At 36.9% G+C, this 21,709-nt stretch overlaps 2 protein-coding genes across 5 annotated transcripts in view; both read left to right on the top strand.

Moving 5' to 3' along the window:
* LOC142350658 (uncharacterized) overlaps positions 1-21,709 on the top strand; it is a 444,386-nt gene that overhangs the window by 191,219 nt on the left and 231,458 nt on the right. The gene's annotated exons all lie outside the window — the stretch shown is intronic.
* The window catches only part of LOC142350309 (uncharacterized), a 76,185-nt gene that overhangs the window by 16,926 nt on the left and 37,550 nt on the right, over positions 1-21,709 (top strand). For all 4 annotated transcript variants that reach the window (XM_075402125.1, XM_075402123.1, XM_075402126.1 and 1 more), the window contains 3 exons: positions 4,331-4,390; positions 6,999-7,052; positions 18,307-18,360. In XM_075402125.1, coding sequence (XP_075258240.1) covers positions 4,331-4,390; positions 6,999-7,052; positions 18,307-18,360 — 168 coding nt within the window. The remainder of the gene's footprint in view (positions 1-4,330; positions 4,391-6,998; positions 7,053-18,306; positions 18,361-21,709) is intronic.

Genomic DNA, 21,709 nt, shown 5'->3' with positions numbered 1-21,709 from the left:
GTCATACAAACATTTCACCTTTCAATTGATTTTTCCGAACTGGGCTGAAATCTGGTCTTGTAACAGCTCCGACTCTCTTCATTTTTGGTGACAACATGTATGTCATCTGCTCTTCTTTGGTCCACATCTTGTTGGCTGCTTGGCGCATGATGGAAGCAGCAGACTTTCCTGATATATTCGCTAAGTCGTATCCTTCTTCTGGACCTTTTAGTAGAATTAATGAGGGTTCAGATCCCTGTGCTATTTCTTTGGGTTGCGGAAGCGACAACCCAAAACGCGCAATTTGTTGATTCTAGAGAAAAAATGACCGAATTCAGCAAAGTACCAGAAAAAAAGACCCCTTTAACCACAAAAGGAAAGAAGAAGCAAAAATTAAAATTGTTTATTTGCACCTAGTAGCTGGAAACCAGAGATCAAACAAAATAACCTTTCAGAAAAAGATTGTCTCAACTTCTGTTCTCAAGAAAGTGTGAACAGTGCTCAAAAAAAGTCCTAAACATCAAAAAAAACTAGAGACAAACCATGATTTTAAGTTGATTAGTATGGCTCTGCATTTCATTATAGTTCCGATTGGCCAAAGAACTGATGGCCCTTTTCATATCTTTGACAGTATTAGTTAGGTTGGCCACATTGTCGCGCAACTCCGACTGCACAGTGACACTATGCTTGACCACCTTTAGCAGCGCCTGGTAGAGTTCGTTGCCTTCTAACCCTTCGGTAGCCGCATTTTTAGTCTTCTTGACCTTCTTGTGACATCCTGGAGTTGACGTTTTCAAATAACTGTAACAGGGCTGACTGCTTGTCTAAACATAACCAGTTTTGAGAAAAAGATGTTAGAGCACAAACAGTGGCTACTTTCTAACCTCTCGTGGAACGATGTTCTGGTTAGAAACTGCCTCCTCGTCATTTTCTAGCGAATTGTTGTGTAAAATGCAATCCAAGTCTTCGCTTGGTATTTCAGGCATAGAACTAGAGGCAGCCGGTGCATCAAGTTCGGGCCTGACTATTGTTGTATCATTCAGGCCACAGACTGAGCCTTGGTATGTCAGCTTCTTGTTAACATCAAGTTTGGGTGCGCTGTAAATGGGCAGCATTCTTGCATCAGGAAACGTGAGATCCGGATCGGTATTGAGTTGAAATGATAACTCTGAACCGCTCAGATATTCGTTTCTTGTCGACGCAAGGTATCTCTGTTCATCGTCCAGACAGAACTTCTTGTGGCCAACAGAACTAACTAGCGCAGTCCAGATAAACGTTCCAGTTTTGGGGTTTACTGACTTGTCTTTCACGTCTATATATTCTCCAGCCTTTAAAAAAAATTCTTCAAGAAGTGTTTTTGCAAGTGTTCAAATACACAGGGAACTCTTAATAACGATACAAAATCCGAAAAAGAAAAAAGAAGTAAAAGAACTTGTCTTTACTGCAGCCCGCTGTTGGTTATTTAGCCCAATGACTCCACTGAAGGTAGCATTTACGACCAGAGTCGACTTATTTTCAAACTTCAGAAACAACCATCTGTTTTTCAAAAAGACGAGGTTTCTTTCGTCGATTTTACGAGCCTCATCCTTATCCTTCTGGCTTAATCCTCTAGTGTCCCTGAGACTTGGTCCTTGGCTCTAAAAGACCAAAAAGTCAAGTGTGATAATGCCTACTGAAGAACTTGAAGAACCCTAAAACAACGCGCACGCAGCATTGTATGTCAGTTTGATAAAAATATTCACCTTGTAAAACTAAGAAAAAAATATCCTCCTCAAGACACTGGAAGTAAAAACAAAAAGTCTTCAGGTGCGTCCTATTGGGAAAAAAAACGTTCAATAATTTTGAGAAATTTCAAGCCATCATGGAAGAGTTTTCGATTTAAAAAAATTCGAAACAAGACCAAAAAACCCTTAAGCTTGAAAAGATCGACTTTTGAATAGAAAAGTGTGACTTGTGAACAATAAACATCAGTCCCTCCGCATAAAAGAGCCATTGACCTTTCTATTTAACCTCAAGCGAATACTCCCTTTGAATGTCTTTTGAATGATTTGTAACAATATATAGTATGTATATATATATATATATATATATATATATATATATATATATATATATTATGACTATTATTTTTTATACTCAGACGCAATAGCGTACATACGCACGAGAATAAATTTTGCTCTTTTTGGCAGCGCTATCATATGCCTCAGATGGTGCCGTGGTTCCAAACGGCCGACTGACATTGATAGTTCTTGCAGTGCCAAAGTGCGGGAGGGGAGACTAGAATCATAACAAATTAACTTTGGATCTATTCTGTTTCACCCCCCAAATTAGTAGTAGTAGTAGTAGTAGATAAGGCTTTTGGGTTTACTGGAAGGGGTTATTCACCCTACAAGTTTAAATTAACCACGAGTTTTTATTATTAGAGTTTGGGTTTAGACATTGGGCTGCAGTTTCCACAGAGGCACAAAATGCACCATGAGCAGCAATCATTTTCACTATACTGTAAAAACATACTTCAATATATCGAGGAGAGTGTTCTTGGTGATATTGTCTGTGTTGGTTGGTAGAGTACACCGCAAGATGTTCAACAAGTGTAGTGTGCGATCAAAGAATTTGGAATCTGCTTTCTTTAGTCTTTTATCACTACCAACTCGTTTTTTGTGCCTTAGTGGGCAGAATCTTTTATTCCTCAGGCACACGTGCTATCTTTTACAGAGCAACGTGCTATATAACAGCATACAGTTTGTAACTGGGGGTCATAAAAACATTGGGGGGAAACAATAGATCCTTCACTTATATAACGCAACTCTATAAATAGAGTTATAGTGCCTTGATTCTGTTTGGGGATGCTATGAGCATGTATTTTTGCGGTAAATTTACATATGATGCTGTGATCTTTCACAGTGGGGCCTCAAAATTCCATCCATTCGATGGATCACATCCCCGTTTACTTTACCGACACTCAGTGCCCTATTGCCTTCCTTTGGGTCCCCCGACACTAGGACCTATGAGGTACCTCATGCTCACTTGCTAATAAATTTTCGAAATCGGAATCAAATTTGACCGGAATAGTAATATTACTTAGAATACATGATAAGCTTACTCATATTAAAAAATGAGCTTCCTAGGTGCACTCAAAAAAAAGTTATTAGAGAACGAGCACCAGGCACACCTAATTTTTCGGGGGTACGGTACTTAAAATCCGGAATTCTGACCAAAGTATTAATCGGATCGGGACGGGACATAGCTCGTTCAATCGCCCGTGAAATAAGCTTTAAAGTATATATATGACATCCCATTTGGGCCAGTATTTCGCGAATTAAAGACCAGTGAGCTATGGGTCCCTCCCCCGACCACATAATATATAACTCATTTCCGATTATAACCCTATTATAACTTTATTTATAACTTTATTGCCTCCGGCTGATTTGTACTTTCCACTAGAAAGGGTCCGCACCACGGGAATAAATGTTATAACTAATTATAACTAGTTTTACTAGCACTAACTGAGGGCAACATTGGCTCCAGAGAGAGTTTATATTGGGGTCCATCTCTCGCTTGTTCCTGCTGATTAGTACTTTCCACCAGAATAGGGTCCAGTGGGAGCCGCACCCCGGGACCTCGGGCTATCATGGGAACTCTGACAGTAGCACCCCTTTTGACAATTTTTCCTCTGTTTCAAGTGCGACATTTGGCTTATCTGAAAAGTACAAAAATTTGGTGATTTCGACTATTTTAGGGGCTGAAACGGCTGAAAATGGCTCAAAACGGCCCAAAACACCTGAAAAACCCTCAATAGAGCCTCCCGGGGTGCTAATAATCACCCAATAATCAATTTGGTATGCCCCCGGCATCATTTTCTAGCACCCCGGGAAACTGGCCAAAAAGTAATGCCAAAATCGTGGCACGTTGCGAAATTTTTTTGAATTCGAAAATTTCACTCGAATTTTTTTGAAAAGTTGGTTTTTACTTGGGAGTCAACTTCCAAGTGTTATCCAAGTCTTGGTTAAGACTTGCCAGACTTGTAAGACTTGTATTTAGACTTGCCCAGTACTGGAAACCTAAATAAGACTTGGATTTAGACTTGCCTAGTACTGAAATAGACTTGGAGTTCGGTCCGGGATCCCTTGTCTTTTTCTACGTGTTTTTCTACAAATCTATACATTTTTTTGAAAAAATGATTGCTCTTGATTTATAAGTACATCTGAGTTGTTGGATTAGAATTTTTTTCCTATTATTTAGAGGAAGTTATTACATATAACTTTATCATTAAAGGTAATAAGGTTCAAAAAATTGCTTATGAGATTTCAGAACCAAAGGTTAATCGTTCAATTAGTAGTAATGTTTTCAGGTTCAGAGACAGTCGTTCCTATGTGCATATCGAGTGAAGACAGACAAAATCATCCACCAGGTAAAGAAAAAAGTGGTCACCTCATAACTATTCAAAGATACATAAATATAAAAATATGGGGCTGAAGTTGACTTTTTCTATACAGATCTTGCTTTATACGAGTGAAGTTTTATATGAGTGATTTGATGGCGGTTCATACGACAACAAATGTTTTCCCAGCTTCGCACAATTTGAAAATAGGAGGAACGAAATTTTTGATCTTACATTATAGGGTACTGGAAGAGAAACCAATTAATACTTATGAGAAATTCTATTCATTTTTCTCGTATAATCGCCTGCAAATCACCTTCATTGCAAAAATTTCAAAACCCCGTGGTCCAAATTGTTTTCAAGGGAATCTACTTGCAAATTATAAGGTGGTTGCAAAATCATCAAACTCCTATACTAAAAAAACAGAGAGAAAATACAAATATAGATAGTTGATAAATCAGTTTTTGAGGAAAGCGAGGAATAATCTGATCAAAATCAGAACGAATTCGAATTGATTGGTGCCTCTACAAATTGAAATTTCTCATTTTTTGCTGAAATTGGATATTGTGAAAAATTATTCTGCCAAACGGACCCCAGTTCAAATTTATAGAATATTTGAAAGCCCGTAAGGCGAAGACAAATTTCAAAATAACTTGAAAATTTTTTTTGAGAGGGAAAAAAGCGTGGTTACCCTATTGGTACAGCATTAATTTGTAAAATTCTAAAAAAATTAAAAAATTGCAAAAAAATTGTTTTTTTTGTCGGTGATCAATGCTAGAACAAACCATTGCTCAAGGCTAGCAAATTTTGCTAGAATAGTTCAATAACTAAAACTTTTTATATCTAAAAATATCTGAAAACGACATTCAGAAAAATATTTTTTCATTACATTTTCGAAAAAGAAATTGATAAAAATTAGAAGTTTTCCAGTTTTTCTTTGACGAAATATTGGATGAGAGGCGCCTGCTTTTTAAAACATGATTATAAACAGTTCCATGACAAAAAAGCAGACACTAAAATTGTCGTAACTATTTCTAAGATTTCAGGTTTTTCCCCTCCTTTCCAAAACCAAATACGATTTTTTTAAAATCCTGCATATGCAAAAAGTTTTTAGCTTCTCCCTCCTCCTAGTGTCAGAAATGCTAAGAACTTGAAAGTGTCAATTTTTATTAATTCTTTATGTCTGCTTGTAAACAAGCCACCACTCAAATCAGTCAGGGTTCATCCAGCTATGCTTTGATAAATTCTAATATTTTTCCGTGCGTATCAAAATCAACACCCTTACTGCTGATAAATGTCCCAGCGTAGAGTTCTGGTCTTTATCCAGTTGCTTTTCTTTTTCTTTAAACCATTCCTCTGTCTTAAAAATCGATTGATTTAATGGGTGATTTATTGTTACAATTTTTTTTAACAAATCGACCTTGCCTTGAGTCGCGGACAGCGGGTCCCATGCTTCACAATTTGATAGTCTGCAAAAAACTTTGTTCGCACCGTCAGTCTGGACAATACCAGTTTTTTTTTGGTTGTAAGGTCTGTTCAATGCCCATATTTCGCTCTTTTTAGTTCTGGTGGCTCATACCAATGTGAGCTGTTAAGTCTGGCTGTTACTAAAATTTCGGTTTGTTCGATCTGGCCTCTACAAACGTTGGCGTGTTCGTACTGGCCAATAACTACAGTTTAGTCTCCTTCGTCTGCTCAAAGCCCATATCCAAATCCCAGTGGTCCAAAAAAGTTGGTTCTCTGAAAAAAGTATTAACGTGCGCTGCATTGACTGTCTTGCAAAATAACATCCGATCAATGGCAACTAACACATAATTCTGAACAATTAGACTATTTCACCAAATCAAGTTAACAACTTGATATTTTTGTCTTTAGTTCGACTGTTTTTTTGCTCAAAAAAGTGAAGCGAATTAAATATGTTTTTAATGAAAGGATCTAAATGTCTATTGACTATGCTCATTGGTCTGGCCCGGGTTCGGTTCGGCGGTCCGGCCAATGGTTTGGACAGCGGTCTGCCTAAGTTTTAAGAAGAGTTTTGAGAGACTTTCATATCAGCTTACATGGACATTTGGGAGTATTTTATGTATGAGAGCGAATGCTAACAGCCTAATTTTAATCAATTCTTTCATCATGAAATTAATACCTGCTGATGGTTTTCAGCCTTGTGCTAACGTTTAAATGGTTAACCTAATTTACATGCAATTGAATAGGCCATTTCCTACTAAAGAAATTTAAGCACTTTAATTTTATTTCAAGGTCATTTTAGACCTCCTGATATTAGTTCAATTTTTTCTTCGATTATAGTTTGGTCTATTTGGCTGCAAATTCTGGTTAGTTTTGTGGAACTGATAGGGAACCCTTAATACTTACAAAACATGAAAACAAAAGCAGTTAATGGTGAAATGATCAGTCAGTTCAGCTTTGAGTAAGTTTCTTTCCGTGGAAGTTGCTGCGTCTGTATTTGAAGTTCTTACCAAAAACAATGATTGTTCCCCAACCTGTAATTGCTTTCTTTAAATAATGTTTGTGTTTTTACTGGGCGAATTTTTCCATGGACTTTACTGCAGAAAGTCAAAGAAGAATAGTCAACCCACCAGTGTCAGATAGCCAGATGATCGTGATCTTTGTTTATTTTCAGGCCCAGATATTCGTGAGACCACCCCCTCGCAATCAGCTGCAGAAAACCTACCAGGTAATTATTGCAAAAGGATTCCGATTTGAATTTAGCTGTCAACTTATCAGCGCAAATTGAGCGCATGACGTCCGAAAAATGTTTACGGCGATAAAAAGTTGTCCGAAAATCGGATTTTTTTTCCTTTTGTGTACCCAGTTTAGTGAGTGCATATTGTTCGAACCACCCCCAAAACGTATTAGCGTCATATTACCATAAGGTGAAATATTGTTCACTTACAGGGTGTCCCAACCCAATGTGGGCGACAGCATATTTTTTACAATTTACCGAAAAAGTTACAATTTACCGCCAGACGTTTACTTAAATAATTTTTTAAATAAATTATTGGTTTGTCATCATATTTAACCCAATCTGTTCATTCTATTTGAAAAAAAAATGGTAATGGATACAGCAAACTAGATACACCAAATTCTTATTGGACCAAATCGGCTTTTAGTAACTTGGCTTCGAGAAATTTCCACAACTGACGCCCTATTTTACACAGTAAGGATATTCCAGATATTATCAGATAAACATCATTTCATTGCAGATTTATTTCCAGAAATGTTTTTTTAGCTAGCAAAAGCGGAGTCTCCATCTGAAAAACATTTGATATTGAGTTTCGAAGCAGTCACTCCACAAAACTTGAATTCTTAACTTCGCTAATTTTTTCGCACCTAAAATATAAAGAAACAGCTGGTCTCCAAGCCGAAGCGTGAATTGTGTGTATCATAGAGCCAGCTCAGTGGAATCATTTCCATATAGTGTTGCTTGTTTGATTCTGCTGTAATTCGACAGACTTACAGGAAACTCGAGATTATTTGCATATTGTTGCCAATGTTATTGCAACTTTCAAGATGATTCAAAAACCGCCAAAATTGCAACAAAAACTTGACTCTTTTGTCCAACAACGTGAAACTTAGACGTGCTCTTTTAACAAATTAACAAATGATTAGACTAGAGATATGTTTTAAAACATGATTTTGGCGAGCATCCGCCTGGATAATAAGGACATAAAACCTTCTGAATTAAATTTAATTTTTTTTGAAACAAAGAGGGGGCATGAGCACACCCCAAGACTAATATCCAAGACTACGACAGAGTTTCTTATTGCAGACGAGCCAACCAAAGACGAAGAGTTTTTTTCAAGGGTTTTCAGACGTCACCCGACCAAGAAGGCCTGACATTTTTTTTTGGTTACAGACGTCACCAAGAGACGATCGCCCGAGGTTCCAGACGTCACCTTAGAAGTCCTTTCCCCGGTTAGACGGTTGCGACAAAAAATCTCAAACACACAAAAATTGTCCCCCAACGAGCTTTTGGTAGATGGTTTATGAAAGAAATAGCCGTGAGCAACTACAAGTCAGCAATTAACGAAAAAAAAACACAAATTGCCCGAAAAAAACGAGATAGCGTTTTTTGCATCGGAAAAACTCAAAAACAATTTTCTCAATTTGTCGTAAAAAATCTACATGAAAGTAAAATTTTTATTTGAATGGAACACTTCAGTTGGACTTAAAATCAACTTTATTTTGGTTAAACACCTTATGTAAAATTTTTGCTCAAAAATGAGAAAGTCGCAAAAGTGCTTTTTTGAGCGTCAAAAAATCAAAAAACGTTTTTCTAACGTTTTAGGGAAAACCTTTTAATAAATCCAAAAAATCCATTGATTAGCCCCCTGGGTTTGTTGGAAAATAAGCTTCAAAATCAGTTTATCGAATTCGCAATTTTGTAAAGAAGCAACTCAATTTTGACAAAAATTGCTTCTTTGAATCTAAAAATTTAAAAAACGTTTTCCTAACGTTTTGAATAAAACATTTAATAGTTCCACTGAAACCCATTGATTAGCTCCTCTGGTTTTGTTTTAAAACAGGTCTCAAAATCAGTTGATTGAATATACAAACTTATAAAGAGGCAACTTGAAATTTGCAAATTTGCTTCTTTTACTTAAAAAACTCAAAAAAAAAAAACATTTTTCTAATGTTTATTGGAAATTTTCAGTAGATAACAAGAAAGCGTTCGACATAGCTCCTTCCGTTTGTTTGAAAATAATCTGAAAATTTATTTCATTTATTTCAAAACTGCAAAGAAGCAACAGAAAAGTGGCAAAATTGTTTCTCTGTTATATAAAAATCAAAAACGTTTTTCTAACGTTTTTTCCTTATTAAAGGAAAAATCAATCAATTTTCAAAAAAGAGCTATTTTATATACCTCCGCAGTTCATAAAAAAACAAGCTGAAAAACTATATAACCATTCTGCAAAACCGAAAACAACAGACAGAAAATTACTGAAAAGCTTCTGACAAAAAAAACCTGCAAAGAGGTTTGTGTTTTCTTTGATCTTAATTGCATACTACTAGCCGCGAGCCTAGTTAATGGGGTAGTATGCTTTCCTAAGAAAACCCGACATTTACACTTATTTTGTTTTCATTTTGCATACTACTAGCCGCTTATCTAGTTAATTGAGTAGTATACACTGAAAATACCTTCTCAAAAGAAATAAAAAGAGAAGATAAGATCCATTTTCCTTTTTTCTCAAAAAGAAGTAAATCAAAAGCTCTCGAATAATTCCCCACTCAAATTCATTCACGCAAATAGTCCCTTTAAGTTGGAAATTCAAACGTCTCTTTTTTTTTTGTCCGCGGTCTCAGAAGTTGCCGAAAGAAGTCCCTTTTCCCCCTTTGGTCTCAGTAGTCACCAACTGAAGAGGAGTGTGTTTCCGTTGGGTCGCAGTAGTCACCAAAGTAAAGATGAGCAATTCATAGGTGGCAGATAATATCCAGAAACAAATACAAGCAGGTTAATGGTAGCAGTTGTCCTTAACTTCATAAGAATCGCAAAACAGAATTTCTTGGAAAAGAGCTTCAAAGTTGACCCAGCTTTTAAGCAGACAGTTTTCTCTGCTTGTCTGTAGCTCACGTTGCCTGGTCGCACCGCATTTTAAATCTAAAAAAAAGTTAACTTATTTTGAAGAAGTATCAATATAGATTTAGTTTGTTTGGTTTTAGGTTTTATTTGTTCCTAAAACTCCACACACAAAAAAAAGAAAACACTTCAGTAAAATTTTTTCTGGTATTTTGATTGTGATTAAAGGAGAACTAAAATTTACAGGAGAATCGTTGCGAAGTCATATATGTAAAAAAAAATTGAAAGCAATTTTTTGGTCCTGTTCAACAAATCAACGGTACACACGCGCGAACGCTTAGTTTTTCCTTTTTTTAAGCAAATTTTTAGCTAGATTTAGCACCAAAAAAACACCTTTAGGATTCCTGTTTTTGTGAAAATTTGCGTTGCTACTTTTGAACGAAAAGAGCTAGGCTGATTAGTCTACAAAAACTTAAGAGGTTTTAATTTAGCAAAAAGTCGTCGCTCCGTAAATTTCGAGCCGTTCTTTACCTTTACTTTAAATACAACAGAATCATTACGAGTTGACTACAGCCGGTTCATCAAGATGACAAAAGAAAAGAGCCAGAAGTTACAATACGCATTGAACAAGTTCAAAATGACTGAGCTCAACATGAAAACAGACTGATCTGTTACAGACATCCGTTGAGCAGAGAAAAAGCTTCCGCACTCTTTCTTTGTTGATCAACAAAATCAAGGAGAGCGTTGAAGAGCTGAAGACAAAACTTGACAGCATCATGATTGAAAAAGTAAGCTCCCGTAGCATAAATTCAGTCATGAAGCGTCAATCGAATTTGATCTCTCGTCTCGAAAAGTTGGAACTAGAAGTCAACAGTCTCGACGATGATGGTCAATTGAGTCAATCATCAACTCGAGTGCGCGATGACATCAGCTGCATCTCACAGTCCTCAAGAAGACAACTCGAGTTGCATCGATTGACACTGGTTTCCCAAAACTCAGAGCAAAACAACATGACAGTAAAGAACCCTGCCAGCGATGTCTCCCCTCCAGTGCCCCCAAGACCGGCGAAACCATCGTTTTTCCTTCCGCAAGAAGAAAATAAACCAAACCTTCTCTCCAAATTCCTTCAGAGCAACAGCCAATTTGCGCAGGATACTAGAGAATTGACTGAAGAATCAGTAAAAAATTTTACGACGGTTGAACACATAAATCAGTCAATGTCGTTGTTAGCAGCCCCAACACCAGCATAAACCCTATTATCCAGAGCAAACATTCAGGACAGATTTGTCTTGAGTAATCCTCAATCCCCAGTACACAAAGTTGTTCTCAGAGAGCAAGAGAACACTTTCAACCAGTTTGCTTCAATTCAACAACCCTCCATTCCAATGAATCAAACTGCAGTCTTATTTCCTATTGAATCTATTGATAACCAGCTGGAATTAATTCACTCATCAGTTGGAGAATTGAACCAGTTCTCTAGTTCAAAGCTGATCACATTGCCCGAAATGCCAATAAATCAACCAGCAAATGTCACAGTTAGACCAAAAGAAAAGTCTTCTGTTCCCTTAAATAACAAAAGAGAAGATCAAAGCATACAACGTCTTGCATTAGATTTACAAAACTCAATTCAACATAACTGCCCAGTTAACAAAACCAATACATACCAAACATCAAGTTCATGCAATTTGAATGAGCAAATGCCTCAGCGTCAAATTCATTCAGAAAAAGGAACAAATAGAGTGACAAATGAGACCACGCCAAATCCATATTGTTACGAAGACAGTCGACACAATCCCCTACATTTTGACAACAATCAAAGTGCAACTGCTCAAACTGTTTCAAACACTCAATTTTCAGCTGTTCCAATAAGTGAAAACCAGAACAGCGTAAAATTGGCGTCAGCAATGTCGTTACCAACACTAGCGCAAACAAACGTTTCCCAACAATTTCAGAACCCACTTTACCCAACTGGAGTTCATTTTTGCAATGAAAATCGAACGGAAGAACCAAATAATGGAATTGTTTTCCCCTCCAATACAACACTCAACAACCAAGGTACCAATCTTGTTTGCTGTACATCATCTCAGCCACCTAATTGTCCGCTTACTCCGGAAAATCCCTTTACAAACTACCAAACAGCCATTCTTCCCCCCTTTACTCAATATAATAGCCAAACAAACATTTCGGGAAATTCGAAACAAATTCCAAATTGGTCTTTTTCTGGAAAGCAACTGTTTCAGCCACGAACTGAAATACAAACAGAAACAATCCCTTTTGAAAATAATTTTAATTTACAAACCACAAAAAAAATTCCATTAAACTTCCACCAATAACAATATCAAATTTCAATGGTAACCCACTGAAATACCATGAGTGGATAAACATTTTTTTCAACCTAGTTCACAATAATACTAGCCTTACGGATACACACCGTATAACATACTTACAGAACTCGGTCGTAGGAAAAGCTAAAGAAAAAATTCAAGCCTACTCGTGTGACCCAGCTTACTACGCGATTGCTTTGAAAGAGCTCATGGATCACTTTGGAGATCCCAGAATTGTTGTGAATGCTTTCATCAATCAACTGGAAGCCTGGCGTCCGAACAATGACTACAACAAACAGAGTTTCGTATCTTTTGCTTCTTTTCTCAAACGATTAGTGCAAGCTTTTGAATATTTAGGCTTCAAAGCCGACTTGCAAAGTTCAACATTGATGAAAAAGGCAAAAGAAAAAATTCCACATAATATTCTGATAAAATGGACAGAGTATACAATAACATCAATTGGAAATCAACCAACCGTCTCTGATTTTCAGAAGTGGCCTGAATTACAGGCCCAAGTATACGACAAAATCAACAGAGAAAATGTTCATAAGCCGTTTAATAATTCGAACACTTTCGGTCAAAACAGTAATAGCATTAGCAGAATTAACAACAACAATGATAATAGGAAGAGCAATGCTATGAATCAATTTTCTAACATTTCACAAAACAATTGGAAACCGAATTCATTGAACTCAAGTCGCCCTGCAAACCAGCATGGTCAACCACTTTTTCCTCCGCGTAAAGATGCTGATCAGTCAAACAAATCTTGCGAGAAATGCAAGGGAAGTCACATACTCGCAACATGCCCTGAATACCAGAAATGTGCGCCAGACCAAACGCGGTCTTGAGACAAACGAAATTCAGCAGAAATGGTTAGATCCACCCCAATTTCTTGGCCAAAGCGAGTCGACCTGGAATGAGACAAACAAACCACGCGCAACATGTGCGGCAGTCACGAGAAGTCCCAAGACAATTAAACCTATAGTCGATCCGAGTAAATTCTCAACATGGAACAAACTTCTTCTGACAGTTGCAACAGTTTTCAACCTAATTAATCGTGCAAAGAAAATGCGAACGAACAATCACCAATACACAACTGAAGACATTCAATTATCAAGAAATTATCTCCTGAAATTATCTCAGGACAGTTTTTTCCATTCGACCGTTAATTCCTTACAACGTGGAATCAAACTAGATTCTAAGTGAAAAATACGATGCTTAAATCCGCTGTTGGATGAGGACGGATTACTCAGATCTTGTGGTCGATTGCAGTATGCACCAACACAATTGGATTTGGAAAAACGTCCAATAATTTTGCACGCCAAGGACAAAATTGTTCGTTTGTATTTGGAACATGCCCATCAAATATGTATTCACCAGTCCACAGAACCAACAAAAGCATTCATTCAACAACGTTACCATGTGATTGGCCTTCGGAAAGCGTTAGCAAGCGTACGGTTTCATTGTTTCTGATGTCGACGCTTCGACACGAAAAACATTCAACCAATTATGGCACCATTACCTAGTTTTCGTTTTCCAACAACAAAAACACAGTTCTCCTTTGTTAATTCTGGTGTAGATTTCTTTGGACCCTTCTACATCGAAGATTCCAAAGGCATTTTAGAAAAACATTATGGTCTAATATTTACATGCATGGTGACACGAGCAGTTCACTTAGAAACGTGTCCAGACCTCAATACAGATACGTTTCTCAATGCCTTCAGAAGATTTTGCAGTCGTCGATGCCAGCCCAACTTCTCTACAGCGACAACGGGAAAAATTTCGTTTGCGCTTCTAAAGAACTGAAGAAAACTGTTAAAGCCTTGGACAATGACAGAATCTACAAAGCTTTAGCAGTAGCCAATACAACGTGGAAATTCAATCCCCCATACGGCCCTCATTTTGGCGGTGTCTGGGAGCGTTTGATCCAGAGCGCCAAAAGAACGCTCCTCCTCATTCTAGGATCCAGAAGACTCTCTTTTGACACTTTCCTAACAATTATGGTGGGAACAGAATCAATCCTCAACTCCAGACCACTGACTAACGTTGCTGAGCAGCCTGACAACGAGGAACCTTTGACTCCAAACCACTTTCTTATCCAGCGTCCCTTCAATAGCTTGCCACCAGGACAATTTGGAGACTAGCAACCTGCAAGCTTGAAGACATGGAAAAACACGCAGAAGCTGATGAACCATATATGGCGACGCTTGGTGAAAGATTATCTGCCAACGCTTAGCCGACGGTCGAAATGGTCAAACAGCAACGGTCGACCTCTCAAAGTGGACGGCATTGTTTGGGTGTTGAAAGACCAAACACCAAGAGGCATTTGGCCACTGGGAAGAGTCATGGAGACAACGCCAGGACGAGATGGAGAAACACGAGTCGTAAAGGTAAAAACGGCTTACGGCACGTTCGTTCACCCCGTTTCCGGTCTCGCAGGCCTTTTTTCTCGGTAGTTTTTTTTTAGATTTTTCTCGCTCCAGTTTTAGGCAACGTGAGTTACCCCTTTCCCACAAATTGATGCACTGACCATATTGACAACATTTCAGCCTACAGTTTCAGAGCCAATTTCAAAGAAGATGAGAAAAGATTTCAATCAATTGATGCCTCCGAAAACCCTTGTTGCCCCCTTTGTGCCCTTGCAGCATGTTGCCAATGTTATTGCAACTTTCAAGATGATTCAAAAACCGCCAAAATTGCAACAAAAACTTGACTCTTTTGTCCAACAACGTGAAACTTAGACGTGCTCTTTTAACAAATTAACAAATGATTAGACTAGAGATATGTTTTAAAGTACATATGAATGACAACAGAATCAAACTAGAACCAGCAAAACAGGATTTATAGGAGTCATTAATGACATTGACAATTGAAGGGTTCCACTGTAAGCGTTCAATGAAACGCATAATTTATGATTTGACATGGAGATCATTTGTTTCATTATAAGTGTTAGAAGTTTGAAAGAGAACATTCTAAACTACGTTTTTGCAAAAAAATTGAGCTGCAATCATTTTTTTGCCTGTTTTTTTTTTAAAAAAAGTTGGTTTGAGTTATAATTAGTCAAAAATAACTAATGAAATCAAAAAAGACGTTAGATCGCTCGGAATAGCTGACAATTTTGAAATGCTACTAACCACTAAACCAAGAGCACAAAGGAATATGTTTGAGAAGAGACAACAATTTGCGTGCATAAAAATACCAATAAACAGATTGTTGGAGTTGTTTGAGTATTTTTGGAAAGATGAGAGTGAATGAGAACAGCCTAAACTTGTTCAGCTATTTCATCATGAAGTAAATAGCTCGTGATGATTGTCATCATTTCTGATAAAGTTTGAGTTATTATCCTATTGTATACATTAATAGCGTCCACCGGTTCCAAACAAAAACTTGGTACGAAGAATGTGGTTCGAACGTCTTACCGTCTTTTGACTCCCAATGACGAAAGCGTTTTTGTTACGTGTAAATAGTTTCCAAACAGCAATAAAATAGACTCTATAGTTACGTTCGGCTGTAAGGGCATTTTACACAATTTTATTCCTTCCCTATTTATTTTTTAGAGATAACTAAAATGAGGAATTATACTGCAATTAATCTGCCGCACATTTTTTTGTGGATTGTACTTCCGCAAAAAAAATTTTACAGCGGAAGGTAGATGCCACATTTCAACTTTGAAAAGTGAAAAACAGTGACTGAAAATTGTATTTTGGCCACCGCTTTTTTGTCCTCGAATTTTCTAAGTAAGTTTTACATGTACAACGTATTCATATAGAAAAAACCAAATGTGATTACAAAAGTAAACATTTTTACTCGCAAAATTTTTTTACTGGTAGACTTTAGTAACTTAAGCATCCGAATAGGCCGGGTTCCTTATAAAAAAAGCCAGCGAAATAGGTTTTTCAAGGTATTTTTTGACTCAGACCGCTTGATAATAGCTCAACTGATGACCGAGGTGTTTGGTTTGTTTGGATTTCAAACATCGTTATTAGTTCTTTTGAGAAATTGGAACGTTTCGTCCTTGAAGTACAAAATAGGAAAACACAAGCAGTTCAAAATGAATTGAACAGTCAAGTCAACTGGTAGTAAGTTTCGTATCGTGAAAGTTATGGCGTCGGTATTTCAAATATCTATCAAAAAACAATGAAATTCCACGAAATGCTATTTATTTCCTAATTAATGTTTTTGTTTTCACTGGTCCGATTTTTTCATAGAATTTAGGAGAGAAAACTCAAAGAAGAGGATGATTGTGGTATATTAGTTTTTTCAAGGTTCAAATATTATGGGGACCACCCCCTCTCAATCAGCTGAAGAAATACCAGCGTTTAACTATCGCACAAAAAACCTGCTAGAAATTCCCTGTCAGGGCGTTAGTACAAATAATGCGCCTAATGACGTCCGAAAATGCTGACGGCGCTAAAAGTTTTTCGCAATTGGGGCTCATTTCAATTTGTGTACCCAGCCTAGTGAGTGCAATCTAATTGTACCACACCGAAGGATATTCCAAAAATTACCGGATAAACTTTTTTGTGGCAAATTTATTTCCAGTGGAATGTTTTCCATAGGTATCAAGAGCGGAGACTGGATCTGAAAAACAATTAGATAGCGGTTTTCAAAGCAATCAATCCACAAAATTTGACATCTTAAGCAATCACTTCCCAAAACTTGACATCTTAAGTCCGCTAATTTTTCTGCACCTAAAAACAAAATAGCTGATCTCCAAGTCAAAGCTTAATTTATTCGTATCATAAAGTCAGCTCAGTGGAATCATTTAATTGTTAATTTAATTTTTGGCTCCTAAAAATCACGTGTTGCTAGTTCGATTTTGTTGTCATTCATGATATTTACAGGCAACTAGAGATCGTTTGCGCAAAAGATCTCTTGTTGCCCTTAAATCTTATGCATGACAACAGAGTCAAACTAGCAGGACGTGGTTCATAGGAGCTTTCAATGCAATTAAGAGTTAATTAGTTCCACTGAAGTGGCTCTATGATGCGTCTTGTTTATGGTTCGACTTGGAGATCATTTGTTTTGTTATAAATGTTAGAAGGTTGAAAGAGAACTGCCTAAGGTAAATTGTGCATAAGATAAGCTTGAATTAATTTTACAAGATGCTCTATTTTTCAATGTATATTTCGCTAAAAAATGAACCTTCGAGGAGCAGTAAAGAATGGGTTATAAAGATGTCCATGTTCAAGAGCTTAAGACAATTTGTTTTAATTCTTATCACATGAAACTGGCAAGCAAGTGCTACTGGTTTCAATCCAGTACTGGTTCATTTTCACTTTAGATACGCCTGCCTACACCCCGTAATAGTCATAAGTGCAGAATCAAGAATCAACTTAATTAAGATGTCAAGTTGTTGCAGAGTGCCCGGACTTGAGTCGCAGAGCTTTTCAGTGTTGAAAGAGCACATTTCGAAATTAAAAACCTAATTCAGTTCTGAAACATTGTATCTCCAGAATCTTTTAAGTTTCTTTATGTTCAATATTTCTTCATTATGATTATATTGAGGTCATAGAGTTCACCCAGGCAAAACTTATCCTGTATAGTCTGAAAATTACTCATACCCAAAAATTAAGTCTGAGCAGAGTAATTTCATACTTTTGTAGCTTATAACTAGTAATTACTATAGTAGTATACACACTATTTAAGTTTAGGCTGGTTTGTAGGCAATTACAACAAAGCCCATTTAGCTCAGTGGTTACGACTTGCTACGCAAATTAAATGTTACAAGTACCCACGCAAAAGTTAGAAACGCATATAAAACAAACCTTGTTGGCTTGTTGGCGGGAGTTGAGCTGAACATATTATTTTTCTTGAAGTAAAGTTTGCGCAAAAATCAGACTGGCCAGTGTAAATAGTGACATGAACAGAGTACTGGCCATCCTAAAAAACAGAATGTCTTTAGACTGATTAAGCACTGATATGCTCTGCCACCAACCTCCGGGTGATTGCTCGGAAAATCAATATTTAAATAAATTTCATTTCAAAACGCCGTTGTTGACAGCTAGCTATTACAACCATATCGCAAAATCACTTTTTACCTATTTATTAGTATGCGGTTTGAACCTAATACTCACTTCTTTCAGATCAGCATATTGCTGGGACCATCAACTCTCAATCAGCTGCCGAAAATCTACCAAGTAACTATTTCACAAGAATCTCCGATAAAAAATTCCGGATGTTTTCCGTTTGTGCCCCCCCCCCCAGCTAAGGGGTTGCATAATATTTGCACCCCAGACGCACATGCCATATTTTCACATAATTATTTACTATGTATTGTCACGTTTCCTATATCGGGGGATGCAGAACGTTCTGGGGGGGGGGGGGGCACAAAGGAGATCAGAGCACGTAAGGAGAACGAAAATAAACCGAAAGCACTAAACTTAGTAAGAGTTAACCAATCTTATCCGTTTGTGGCAATGAGCTCAGTGGGGTACATATTATTTGCACCGCGCCCAAATAAGTGTGTCGTATTACCACGTGCTTTGCAATGACACGTCTTCGAGGTAGGAGAATTTTATATTCTGGAAAGGTCCACAAAGGTCCAAAAACAGTCACATGGACCGGATTTAAAAAAATCAGAATTTGAACAAAATTGGACGCAAATTTTCCGACATACCTCTACAGGCTTATTGAAAATAGTTAATCAGAATTCATGGTTTTCAGAAACCAAGGTGTACGGAAACAACTCATCATTAATGATTAAGTTATAAAGAAGTCAAAGATGTAGAATTTCCTGGTGTAATATTGGACAAAAGGTTTAAGTACATGTCTCACGTGTAAAGTACATGTCTCAAAATAAAGTCTCACATGTAAAGCATATTTTACCAAAAACGGCTCAAGGAATTAAAGCAATATACACTTTGAGAAAACTTCCACCATTGCATTTTAAAAAATCAATCCTAATACACCAGGTCTAAGTCATATACAATATTCAGCAGTTTTACTTTCAACAATAAGCAATAATTTGATCATAACATTAGAAAAAAAATTAAGCAGAGTGGTTAAGTTCAGCTTCCATTGTACTAAGTATAGCTCCACAGTGCAAATAAAAATGGAAAACCACATACTTCCAATTGAATTCCTATCAGTCGATCGGCTAGCAACATATGTCAAACTCCTGATTATGAAGAAAAAGAGAGTATTTTTAACCGGAAGCGGATTACAAATAACAGCCGCTATTTACCACATAAAAAGAAGAACAAATACGTGGTTTAGCAAAAATCTTTTAGCAAAAAACTCTCCTCGGTGTCATTGGATAATAGTATTGTAAGGAAAGGAATTTTAATTCGTAATTTCTTGTCAAAATTTTATTTAGATCTGAAACAATGCACACCGAAAATCAATTATAAGAATTTTCTTTATGAAACAATTCAGGAAAGATCTTGAACAAACAGATTAAAGTTGGAGAACGTTCAAATATAGTAATTAATGTTCAAATTTTCATTTTAAAATGTATTGGTAAGCTATTAATTAATGACGACTCAAGAGAGTGTACGCTGTTTCATCATGTATATCAATATACCATGTGGGAAAATAAAGTGTTTCTTTGTTACACTTGTTTAAAATTAGTCGTTTCGTAAATCGTAACTTAGCTCATTTATTTCATTTTCTCTTTAAAAAAGGACAATTTCTGATTGACCGACGGCACTACAGTGATTTAATGCGATTTCTCCGATCTTTTCCGTTTGTGCCCCCGTACGTTACGTACCCACAATTTACAGAGCCCGTGTCATTGCACAGCAAACTACTGTGTAAAAATATGGCTCATGCGTCGGGGGGTGCGATTAGTATTCACCTTCTAAACTTGGGGAATTTTTGTTACAATATTGAAATGGAAAGAGAAAAAAGATATTTTAGGGCCACTACTTTTCCTAATTCATAAAAATAATATCATGAATTTTTCAGATCATTGTAAAATTGTCGAATGCGCTAAAGATTGTTTGACTTATTCTAGAAGTAGCAATTTGATTAACGTTTAAGCAATGTTTTATCTGCATTTCTGGTAATGCAGAAGAACTTGCACATAAAAAGACTCGCCCTAACTGTTCAGAAAGCACAACTTCTGTTCCCAGATCCAGGTCCAGACTGAAATGGCCTTTGACCGTCCCAGACAAAATTGATCGTTGATCAGGCCGACCCAGACTGCGTTGTCGTTTGATTAGATTAGCGTACGCTCGAAGCTGCATTTGCGTACTCTCCATTATCATACTATTCTGCGCTCAAATCCACCTCTGATCAGACTGAAGTGTGCTCGAAATGGCCTCTGATCAGACTGAAGTGCGCTCAAAATTGCCTCTCATCAGACTAAGCTGCGGCCAAAGTTGCCTTTTATCAGACTAAAGTGCGTTCAAAATAATCTGATCAATTTTTATGATTATGACCATAAACATTTTTTTTCAAAATCGCTATATTATTTTAATTTCATCAAATTTGATGTTTTCAGTCATATATTCATTAACGAAGAACCGATTATTAAAGTATTGCTAGTAAAAAAACCCAATTTCCAAAAAAATGATTGTGCCATTAATTCATGTTAATAATTGAAGAGGTGAACGTAGACAGCATTGCATTAAAACGTTTCGATCTGCAGTTACCCTAATTTTTTTCAAGAGAGGACCGACAGGAATTATCAGCAGGACTCTTTGGTTCTGATCAACCCCATCAGACTTTCGGTGATTCTCTGATGAGAATGCTGCTGTATTGTTGACTCAGCAGAAACAACATCTGTCAGTAAAAAAAACAAAAAAAAATTGAAAAGAAATTAGCTCGACATGGACTCTGATCAGACTAGAGAAAGCACAAATCAACATCTGATCAGAATATTGTGCGCTCGAAACTGGCTCTGATCAAACCGACCCAGTCCAGATTGACCTCTGATCAGACAAATTCTTGACCATTGTCCAGACAAAAGCGCGATCGGGACCTTTTCCAGACCATGTAGTTCAAGCGCACCAAGAACATGCGTGCGCTCGAAGATCAGAGCTCAATTTAGTTTGGCCAGCTCAACCTGGCTTATTTGGTAAAACTTTCCGGCTTTAATGATTTGAATAATTTGTTCCATGAAAAATTAGTGTACCACAATTTTTTTTCTGAAGTATCGGTGAGCAGTTTTAGAGAAATTAATTAATTTCTTTTAGTTTTTGCTTTATTTGAATCCTCATCATTAAGGCTGAATAATATTAATTTCCCTTGATTTCTTAGTTCAAGGCGTATAACAAAGTTACTTTCTAGAAACCCATATGTGGAGAAATGGATGTGCTCTTGTCTTTTTTGTCAGTAGCTATTTGATCTTATTGAAGAGGATCTAACTCTGCTCCAAAGTATTCCATGACAAAAAACTTGCAAACAAGCTATCTAAAGGAGTTCCTCTAAGTATTCTGCAATGAATATATCCACTTGTGAGAGACAATTATGTCACAGAATACTCAGAGAGATTTATATAGACGGCATGTTTGCTGCGACAAATTTTCACGTAACATTAAAAGT

This window comes from Convolutriloba macropyga, chromosome 12 (assembly GCF_964194025.1).
Source record: "Convolutriloba macropyga chromosome 12, txConMacr16.3, whole genome shotgun sequence".
NCBI classification, from domain to species: domain Eukaryota; kingdom Metazoa; phylum Xenacoelomorpha; order Acoela; family Convolutidae; genus Convolutriloba; species Convolutriloba macropyga.
Note: the sequence above shows the minus strand (reverse complement) of the source record. Positions and strands in the feature narration are given on the sequence as shown.